At 30.7% G+C, this 11,120-nt stretch overlaps 1 protein-coding gene and 2 long non-coding RNA genes across 3 annotated transcripts in view; 2 read left to right on the plus strand and 1 right to left on the minus strand.

Moving 5' to 3' along the window:
* LOC124431426 overlaps window positions 1–4,592 on the plus strand; it is a 4,958-nt gene extending 366 nt beyond the window's left edge. The window contains exons 1-4 of the long non-coding RNA XR_006944006.1: window positions 1–97; window positions 180–729; window positions 1,409–1,602; window positions 4,364–4,592. The exon at window positions 1–97 is cut by the window's left edge and continues 366 nt beyond it. This is a non-coding gene — a long non-coding RNA (uncharacterized LOC124431426). The remainder of the gene's footprint in view (window positions 98–179; window positions 730–1,408; window positions 1,603–4,363) is intronic.
* Window positions 4,593–7,950: 3,358 nt separating this feature from the next.
* Window positions 7,951–9,726, minus strand: LOC124431538. The gene is made up of 2 exons (XR_006944028.1): window positions 8,794–9,726; window positions 7,951–8,443 (listed from the first exon to the last, which is right to left on the minus strand). It is a non-coding gene; the product is annotated as an uncharacterized LOC124431538 (long non-coding RNA).
* A 370-nt stretch (window positions 9,727–10,096) lies between these two features.
* On the plus strand, window positions 10,097–10,992 carry LOC124431537. The gene is made up of 2 exons (XM_046979573.1): window positions 10,097–10,441; window positions 10,734–10,992. The coding sequence occupies exons 1-2, from the start codon at window positions 10,318–10,320 to the stop codon at window positions 10,916–10,918; spliced, it is 309 nt and encodes a 102-aa protein (XP_046835529.1). The 5' UTR covers window positions 10,097–10,317; the 3' UTR covers window positions 10,919–10,992.
* Window positions 10,993–11,120: the final 128 nt, after the last annotated feature.

The following is an 11,120-nucleotide window of genomic DNA, read 5'->3' on the forward strand; positions in this document are numbered from 1 at the left end:
AAGAAAAGAAAAAAAGGAAAAAAAAAAGAAAAAAAGAAAAAAAAAAAACAAGAAAAAAGAGAAAAGAAAAAAGAAAACGAAAAAGAGATACAAAAACGTAAGTAATTAAAAAAACTTCGTACGACTTCCCTTAATTTAAATTTAATTTTATAATCAATAATTATTCATTATTAATTTAGAAAAATCCTTCGAGGTATATTTGATCAATCAGATCCATCATAATTACTAATTACCATGTTGGAAAATATATTTGAAATAAGTTAACTAATTATTTTTGGAGAGAAAATGAGAGACTCCCAAACGATATTATTTTATTCACAATTGTTTGTTGTGTTGTGTCTTACACGTAAAGACAAACGTGGCACACCACACAGTTGAATTTGCTTTGGATCTTCGATAGTGTTTGTTGTGTGTGTTTGTTGGTAGTACCAACAGCAAGAACGTGAGCATCGAACAGGAGGAGAGCTAGGAGGAACCGGTTTAATCTTATAAATTTGAGATCGAATGATCTCTTAAGAAAGAAAGAGAAAGAGAGAAGAGATTTCGCATACTCACCTAGTTTTCTACCCCCTTTTGCCTGCTGGTCCCATCTTCCTCATCTCGCGTTACCATTTACGGCTTCACTGAGTCCACGTGGTTATCGTGTGTTCCTTTTCTCTCTCTTTCTCTCTCTTTCTTACTTCTTGAGTACTCAACACGGAGTCTTCGAAGTTACCAAGCGATTCTCGAGTACGAGTTAACCACCTCGTTTCACCACTAGACTTTTCTTCTCTCTCTCTCTCTCTCTCTCTCTCTCTCTCTTTCTCCCTCTGTATGTACGTCTCTGTCTGTCTTTCTCTCTCTCTCTTTCTCTCCCTCTTTTTTGCCTTTTATTTCATCCTTTCTTTATTTCCTTTCTTTCCACCCGCCAAATCGTAAATTCAGGCGACTCGTAAATTGTTACTCCTTTTTTCCTCTACCTTCCTTTCGTTTCCTCTCAAACACCCCTCTTCTTGCCTTCTTAAAAGAGAGAGAGAGAGAGAGAGAGAGAGAGAGAGAGAAACATAGAAGACATGAGGTTTTGTGGTATCGCTGTGGTATACATATTTATGGATTGTATTTATCACATTGCATTTAACTCTAATTTCTTGCATATTCTCTCCCTTACAAATTCTTTACGTTTCTCTCTCTCTCTCTCTCTCTCCCTATATATATATTATATATATTATATATTCATTATATATTCATTATATATATAATTATATACTATTATTATATATATATAATTTTATATATATATATATATTATATATATATAATTATATATACATAATTATATACTATTATATATGTTAGATTAAATAATCTAATCAGAACATTCACAGTGAACATTTCTATTCATTATGCTCTATCTCTTGCATCCTTTTAGAGGGTACGGAGTCAATATCAATGAAGTTGTAAACATTCTACTACCTCTTATCTATTCAAAGATATCAGAGACTTTTAGAATATATGGAAAGAGAAAGAAGGAAGATATAGATAACAAGGAGAGGATGTTGAAGGAGAAAAGGAGGGGAGGATAGATCATTTAAAATTCTAATTTTCATAAAATAAGAACATCGAGTAAGTGTTTAAAATTGAATTCATTAATGTTATATCTTTATCATTGGAATGTCCCTTAAACTGATATCAATTGAAATTTCACCATAAGAGATTTGGTTGAACTATTGTAATGTCTGGGTATGGTAAAGAAAGATGGGAGGGTTCGAGAGAAAACGATCGAGAGATTTCAATTCATCTGCCTAGCACGTCGTTGCATTTTCTCTCCATAATTCACGATCATATAAGTATAGGAGAAGACAGTTTATGGGAGAAGGGATGATACAAAATTCATATCACGTTAGTTTAGTATGGATGGGGAAGAGTCTGCGTTGGAGGGTTGACGATACTCAACTTGAATGTCAAGTTTTCTTGATGAGAAACAAAGAGGATTGCATTTGCAATCGTTGTTAGAAATTGTATTTGATAAAAGTGAAGACAATCATTTCTTATTTTATATAATCGTTTTATTTGTTTGTATTAATTTTTCTTTCTTTCTTTTTTTTTTATTTTTTTAATTTCTACCAACGATTACGAAAATTTAGAAAACAATTGAATTTTACCTTCATTTAATTATTATATTATAATATTATAAGAGATTGCAAATTAAATCGGAATTAAAGGAATCAAAATTAAGAGAAAAAAAAAACATATATCTATATATATATATATTTAATATATATTAATGTTTTAAATTTGGCGCCTCGATATCATCGCCATTTTGATAATAGTCAAATCAAAGACTGTACAAATAATCGTACAATTTCGATTATTAAAAAAAATAGTCTTTGATTTGACTCTTAAGAAAATGGCTGCATAATAATCATGGGCGGCAAAATTGAAATTAAAAAAGAAAAAGAAAAAAGAAAAAAGAGAAAAAGGAAAAGAAAAAACAGAAAGAAAAGAAATTTCAAAACTTAATAGAAACAAAATAAAATAATTCTATCCCGGAACTTCCAAATGAAAATACTCATCCGTGAAATATACTCTTCTCTCGTGTAAATCCAAACAACTAGCGTAAAATAATAATTTTTCTTCTATCTCTATCTCTATCTATCCCTCTCTCTCTCTCTCTCTCTCTCTCTCTCTCTCTCTCTCTCTCTCTCTCTCTCTCTCTCTAGAAATATCCCTTCCATTATATCTACTCGCTCGCGTTATATACGCTCACACCATCGGATTCGCCGATTATTTTATAAACCCTTTCGAACAGTGCGTTCCAACGTTTTCTCCTTGGAAGCCTAGCTGCCTACAATTTTCTTTACTTCTTACACACGTTTCTCCTTTATACAGCCTCGTTTCCGATTTACCGTGGCTCAGCCTCATGGTAGTTAAACGTTTTGCTACGTTCATGTATCCTACCTACCTTTCTCAGTATATAATATATATATATATATATATATATATATATATATACGTAAAATAAATTAAATATATATATATACACATACGTATGTACGTATGTATAAAATATATATATATATATATATGCGTATATATGTACGTAGTTAAGCGTACACGTTTTATCAAGGGTGAATGCGACACACGAAGCACACCAGGTCTAAAGTGGAATAGTAAAAGCGAGCATTACGCCTTGGACACGTGGTAATTTACAACTGGTGCGTACGAGCCACGGATAGTTCGTAAACACAGAGCGCTTTGTGAGCGGACTCTGCGCGGCTTGCTTCTTCTTCCTTCTCCTCCATTTGCCCCCACCTTCTCTCCCTCCATCCCTCACCTCTCACCACGTTTCATTCTAGTACTCTCTCTCTCTCTCTTTCTCTTTCTCTCTTTCTCTTTCTCTCTTTCTCTCCTCTCTCTTTCTCTCTCTTTCTCTCTCTCTCTCTCTCTCTCTGCACCTTTCTTCGTAGCTATTGGATAACGATTTCTCTCAGCCTTCTTCTCTTACGCTGTTTTTTATGTTCATTTTAATTCATACATTTCATACAATACTTACATTTCATATAATACTTTTTCTCTCACGCGAGTATTAAACTTTTGTTTTGTTTTCTTTTTAATATATTTCCATCTATCTCTATCGTTCTCCTTCTCTATGTACAAATGCAATTCCTTAATTATAAATGTATGTGTGTGTGTGTGTGTGTGTGTGTGTGTGTACTGTGTGTACGCTCGCGTGTGTATACTTATGAATATAAATAACATATGCATGGGTTATAAAATATGAAAATATAATATATAGGAAAATTGTTTTCAGTTTCTCAAAGAATCGAGACAACTTAACGATCTAACCTATAAAAAGTTATTTTTTTTTTCTTTCTTTCTTTCTTTTATGTTAAATCATTTCTAAGCACGTCGTATTACTTTCGTCTTCATTTCTTTTCTTTTTTTTTTTTTTTCTAAATACATTTTTCCTCTTTCTATTTCTTTCTGTGTATACTAGGTAATGTACCATATAAATACAAGTATCACTCTTGTATATATATATATATATATATTTTTTATCCATTTTTTATATCTCTTTTTACGTGTATATATATATATATATACACGTGTATATATATATATATATACATATATATATATATATAATATATAATATGAAAATTGTTTCCAGTTGTAGAGTCAAGACATGATCCTAACCTATAAAAAGTTTTTCTTACGGTAAATTATAACAAGATACGTAGAAGGAATCACAAGTGAAATAAAATAAATGAAAAAGAGATAGAAAGAAAGAAAGAGAGACAGAAAGAGAGAGAGAGAGAGAGAGAGAGAGAGAGAGGAAAAACTTAACTACGTAGCTTTATGTTCACATTTGTGGTCATTACAGGTGATCCTCTCTTCGTCGTCCACTCAACGTATTAGAGAAACCGTACGTTGTTCTCTTGCATTTCTTTGACTCCTTGCAACTAATGATCATAACACGTTGCATGACGGATAGAAGAGAAAGAGAGAGAGAGAGAGAGAGAGAGAGAGAGAAGAAGAAATATAAAAAGAAAAGAAAAGGAGAAACGAAAGGAAAGAAGGATAAATAGAGCAGTATAAAAAGATGATAGAAATAAAATAATGGTAAAGCATAAAATTCATTTTTTCTTTCTTTCTTTCTTCCTTTCTTTGAACTTTCTTATTATCCTTTAGACTTTTTATATTATTTCTTTCTTATTTGTCTTTCGTGCAAGCCGCAATTATCGTAATTTAACTCGGTATTATTAAGCGTATCGACGCGACGAAGGCTCATGTAAAAACTCGCGGACATGCATCGTGGCGTTACGAATGTTATTATCACACAGCTCATCTTGTTAGAGCTATATAAGAAAGAAAAAGATTGGGGGTGTGGTAAGTCGGTGAGGTGGGGAAGAGAGGGGGAGGGTATCATTTTTTCTTAACACCTTTTACTTTTTTCTAATTATCTTTTTTTATGCAATTACAAAACAATATGTTGCTATTATAAAAAAAAACAAGGGAATGAGAATGAGAAAGAGAGAGAGAGAGAGAGAGAGAGAGAGAGATAATATCATTCTTTAAAATTAAACATTTTATGTTCTTGCAATTTATTCTACGTGTCATTCATTAAATTATATTGAAATATGATATGCATATAGAAAGAGATAGAGATTGATAATAATCTTTTATAACTATCTTTGCAATTTTTCTTTTCACTTATTTATTCAGAAAACAAATGTTTAAATGAAATAATGCATAGAAAGAGAATATAACAGGAACATTTACATTTTTATTCTTCTTAAGTTTATCGTGGATTCACATAAAGATATTCTAAAATATTCCATAGAAAAATATGAAGGGGAATAACTTTTAATAACGTTTCTTTACACTTTATACTAAATCTTTTTAATGCATTTCTAATATAATAATGATATTCGATTGACAAAATGCATAGAAAAAGAGAAATAGAATAATAGTTATTAACATTCCATTACATTTTTGTAGATATATTTATGTATTCATAAAAATAATATTCAAATAAGAAAAGCATATAAAGAGAAGAAAGAAATATATATATATATATATGTAGGATACACAGAGAATAAACTTTGTAAAACTATGTACATCAATTAGGTTGTTTAATCCCATTTGTATGTAGGATTTTCAAACTATATCCAAATACGAAATGCAAGAGCATATTCGTGGCATAGCTTAACAGAAGACCGGGCACATCATAGGGAGGATTATAACGATAGCGTTTAATGCGACACGCGTGTCGACGTCGACGAATAATCTAGCTCTTTCACTCTCGCTCTCTCTCTTTCTCTCTCTCCCTCCCCTCCTCTCTCTTACTCTCTATCTTTCTCATGTGAATGGGGCTCCCTAGTTCGTGTAGGTGGAATAAAATCGTGCTCAATGACTCTAACGCAGGCTCTATACATCGATTCTTTTCTCTCTTCGAAACATTTTAAAAATGATTCGCAATGGTCAATTTAATTTTTTTTTTGTTCCTCGAGAGACGCCATATTGAATTTACAATGAGCCAAGCGCGAAAATATGAGATTTATATTTATCTTTACGAAACTGAGAAAGAGACAGACAAAGAAAGAGAGAGAGAGAGAGAGAGAGAGAGAGAATGTGTGTGTGAGAGAAGGAAAAGAAATCTTTTCGCTTTCGTTCTTTCGGTATTCTTCCTGCTAGCATCGACGATGCTTTATCGAGTCCTATCTTGTATAAACACGTTCCACCTGGACCCGTCACGACCCACGCCATTTTCTACCGTCGTACTGCCCACGTCGCTTCGTAACTTTCCACGAGATCACTTTATCTCCTGTGTGTGTCGGTACATACAGATATATATATATATATATATTTGTATATATATATATGTATATATATACGTACGTATGTATGTATGATGTACGATTTAGTTGCTTTTCATTTTTCGAGACATTCGATAATTACCAACATGATCGATTAATCATATCGTTAACTAACAAGTATGTTATTACTTCCGTATTAAAATTAATGACATTAATTAACCTATGTTACTAACCCCTAATTTAGTTATCAAAGAAAACAAAATAATAATTATTGATAATTAAAATGTATGTGTACATATGTACGTTCAAAGAAAAGATCTAACGAATATTACCAATTATAGCATTACATTTTTCGAAATATTTGATAATTATCGACATGGTCGATTAATCATCGAGATATCGATGGTTAACTCCAAGATGGCGTTGGTTACGTGTTAAGTTTTAATTGCATTAATTTAATCAGAGATACTAACCTCTAATTTTAAATTGTTTAAATTAAAAATAAAACAACAATAATAATAATAATAAGAAGAAGAAGAAGAAGAAGAAGAAGAATTAATAACTAATTAAAAGATTTTTTTTTTTTTTTTTTTTTTTTTTTTAAGGAAAGATCTAACCAAGGTAGAAGCGTACCACGATATCGATCTAAACTTTCGGGGAAAGAAAATATTAAATTCCAAGATAAATCTCCGATACACGGGTAGCTTCCGAGATCCCAATATACCGTCTCTTCTACCGTGTCTATTTTTCTTCTTCTTCTTTGTTGCTTTCGTCTATAAGACGATCGAATTACGGCGTTATACATATTGTGATGGTGGCTCCGATGTTGGTACGTTGAAACCGCCTGTAGCCGTAATCCAGGCTTACGGTTAGCGCGTCCTGGACGTGCTTTAATATGATTTAAACCCACCACCGGTGTTGGCTACCGTGTTACGAGCAGTCCGAACTCGTACAAGCAGCCTACTCCTGCTGCTGTTGTGCTGTTGCATGGACCTTCTCATGAAGACCTTGAGGTATATAAAAGAAAGAGAGAAAGAGATAAAGAGTGAGAACGAGAGAGAAAGACGCTTGTGTACACTTAAGAAAGTGGTGTAAAAGTACGTAGGCGAGGTATGCTTTTTTTTTTCCTTCAACCTTCTTTGAATTTTAAATTTCCCGCCTTTACTCCTTAGGAGGAGCACTCGGAACATACGCACTCTTTCCGCGTTCGCATTACTTTTAACGCTGTGATTGCTTGCTTTTCTTGCCTTTTTTTTTCTTTTTTCCTTTCTTTTTTCTATCCTTGTTTTTTTTTCTTCATTTTCTTTTCTCCTTTTTTTTTTTCAGTCGCTTTCACGATTATTCAATACATACTTACGTGTAACATACATACGTACATATATATATATATATATACATACATATATCCGTCAACGTTCTCGAGGAATCCTTGCGCTCGGTGTTGCTAAGTACGAAGAATCGATAAGGAAATTAGGTTAGTAGGGCGAATAAACTCAGCGTAAATACATAGGACATTATTTATCGAACGTTCTCGATGTATATCGTTATCGAACAAAATCCCCCTTTACCAAACGATTTATATATCTACTTATATACATATGTACGTAAGTACTTATAATCGATTTATAGATATTATAATAAAAACGTATGCTTTCGATGTCATGCAAATTTATTTATTATTTTTATTATTTATCATATATTTTTGTTAAGAAAACAAAACAAAAAAAAAGAAAAAGAAAAAAAAAAGTCCGTGATTTGATTCGATATGTCACGAAGAGAGAACGAACGTTGATGCGTGTCAGCCATGTTTATTTCTTTCTTTCTCTCTCTCTCTTTCTCATTCTGTTGGCATCTTTTTCTTTCACAATTAAACCTCTTTGAGGTAGCCGGCACAAGCCACAGGGCGACCTAGAAGTAAGATACATTACTGCATGTAGTAGGGGCCATGCGGCCCGAGCTAAGGCAAAAGTGACAAGGCCCCGGCAATTATAACGGGTGGCGCAAAAAAATGGCGCCGTGAATCGGCCTCTCGACCAGCAGCTACTGTTTGCCTCTCTCTCTCTCTGTCTCTCTCTCTCTCTTCCTCCATTCTTTTTTCTTACTCTTTACATCACCAAGTCACCTTTAAGGCACGTACGCATCTCCTGAATTCACAAGATCGATTATTCGATATCTCTTTTGTTTCTCGATATATATATATATATATATATATATATATATATATATATATATATATATATATATATATATATATATATATATATATATTTATATTTACATTTTTTTCCTTTTTTAATCTAACCTCCAAAAATTTACGAGACCGTGTAATGCTTTCGTAAAAAAAAAAAAAGAAATTCTTAACTTAAAAGGGAAAAAGGAAAGAAAACTTCGATAATAGAAATAGATCTAATCAATACTCATTAGATTCGTTTTATCATCGACGATAGAAAGTATATAAGAAAGATAATAAAATGTTCGAGTTACTGATTGTTACCTTTCAAGAAGATTAACCATCTGTATCAATAACTTTGTAAATAATGACCTTCTCAGAATGATTGAAAAAAGAACATCGTAAAAATTTAAATAAATCACACACGCGTTATCTAGATCATGTATTTGAGAGTGTACGCGATGTCGATAATGAAGGAACCTTCATGAACGAGAAATATATATATATATATATTTATATTTATTTATATACACGCATATATCTTGATCCTTGTTTCAAATAAAACGGGGTTAACTTCTTTCTTTGAATTCTGATGATAATTACACCCTTTTTGAAGTTTGTTCATCATCGCGTTATCATTTATCGTATGCTAACTTTTTTGGATTATCGAAGGCATACATCTTGTACATATGTATATATATATACATGTGTGTGTTGTGTGTGCTGTGCATGTGTGCGTAATACTAAACGATACGTAACGATGTAACGAATGTTTCGATATATTCTCGATTTTTACGCTCTTATCGTTCTCGAATCTCGAATGTGAGTCAATTACATATCTTCGAAATATTTCTAATTCAGCTTAGCAACAGAACGAATCGATACGTACGAGTGTTATTATACTGATTAAATTTACATTATATTCATTAGATCAACGTGTACATTGATTAATACGTGTATATATTAAATAGCATGTTTTGTTAATGTCATATATTTGATGAAATTTGTATTATTTAAGATTGAAAATTTTTTTATTTTTCGTTAACGTTGGATCGTAGAGATTGTTAGGTTAAAAATTTTTTTCAAATTCATGAAAAAAAGATCACGTTTCGCCATCTACCAGTGATACGACGAGAAGAATTAGAGAAAGAAAGTTTATTTTTTCTTTCGTCAGATGGCAGAACGACATGGTTTTTTTTGTTTTTGTTTTTTTTTTTAAAGGATTTCTTAATTAAATTAAATAATTTTTATAGAATACCATTTGAATATCTAGATTTAAACGTTATTATAATAATTTCATTTTAATATTGATTTTTAATTATGTTAGAATTTTGTTATAAACGAATACTTTTTTTTCTTAACACTCAATCAATAATTATATTAGAAAACAATATTATTAATGTCTACGTATACATAATAGATCGTTAATTAATTGATGAAAGAATAAATTTTATCAATAATAATGTTATTAATTTTTAAATAAAAATAATTCTTTTCATATTCGCGCTATAACAAATGCCAACAAAATTCAAAAGAGCATCTTAATATTTTTTCTTTTCGTATTATATATGTAATTGTTATTTAAAATTAATTTACATTGTTATCTTATTTTTTCATTATTTAATAGAATAGATTATTCATACACATTATATTATTATATAATTATTGTGATTTTGATGTTACGAACAATTGAACTATTATCATGGTGGATATCTACAATCATATATTTGACTAGTTTAGTCAATGAAATATGCGGGAAATTAATACGCATTTCCCGCCAAAGATCGTAACTATTTTACTTGTTTCTTCTGTTCTCTTAGTATCCTTCGAATTATTTGAGCTTTTAGTATGAGTCGAGACATAAAAAGGTATACAAATATAGATTATGAAAAGGATGACATAATGGCACAGATAAACAAACGTTTTAAATATTCGCAACAAGGAATATTAGATGATATAGCATCTTCTATTGGTATGTATTAGAATATACATTCAATATAAATATTAATACTAAAATATTGGTATTTATTACTTTCAATAACTTAATCATAATTAATATATAATCTTCAATAGAAAGATTATGCAAGCAATTATTTGGAATGAATATTTTATTGGTCCAAATGATAGGTTATGAATGATTGTAACATCTTGATGATGAGCTTTAAAAAGAAATTTACTAATGAAATCATTGTTTATTGCTTTTAGACGTGTATTTTATTTATTACGAATGATTTATTTGCTTTTAATCTTATTTATTCTTGCAGAATCCATAGCTGATTCAATGCAGTCCATCAATGAAAATCATTCTGTATTCTTGGAAGTTAATAAAGCATTGACGTTATTTTTATTAAAGATAGAAAAAAAACAGAAGGAAAGAAATTTTAAAGAAATAGAATCAATATCTGTTAAAGAGCGATTAGAAAATACTCCGTCAGAAGGAAGCATTTAAAAAAATATTTACTATTCGTATATGCATACTCGTGTATGTACGTTCTGTGATAAAATACATTCATCTAATACGTAGATAGTTTTATTGTTTTATTTTTAAGGTTAGGAATATTTTTAATTTGATCATTTTAAAAAAGATATATTTTTGTATACATAATTAAAATATGAATTTATATTTGTAATTGTAATATTAATACATATCA

Source organism: Vespa crabro, chromosome 21 (assembly GCF_910589235.1).
Source record: "Vespa crabro chromosome 21, iyVesCrab1.2, whole genome shotgun sequence".
Taxonomy (NCBI): domain Eukaryota; kingdom Metazoa; phylum Arthropoda; class Insecta; order Hymenoptera; family Vespidae; genus Vespa; species Vespa crabro.

What these genes read in the sequence shown, in the direction of transcription:
- LOC124431537 (XM_046979573.1), top strand. Translation starts at nt 10,318, where the DNA reads ATGAGTCGAGACATAAAAAGGTATACAAATATAGATTATGAAAAGGAT. An exon ending in TGATATAGCATCTTCTATTG is followed by an intron (nt 10,442 to 10,733) that starts GTATGTATTAGA and finishes TTATTCTTGCAG; the next exon opens with AATCCATAGCTGATTCAATG.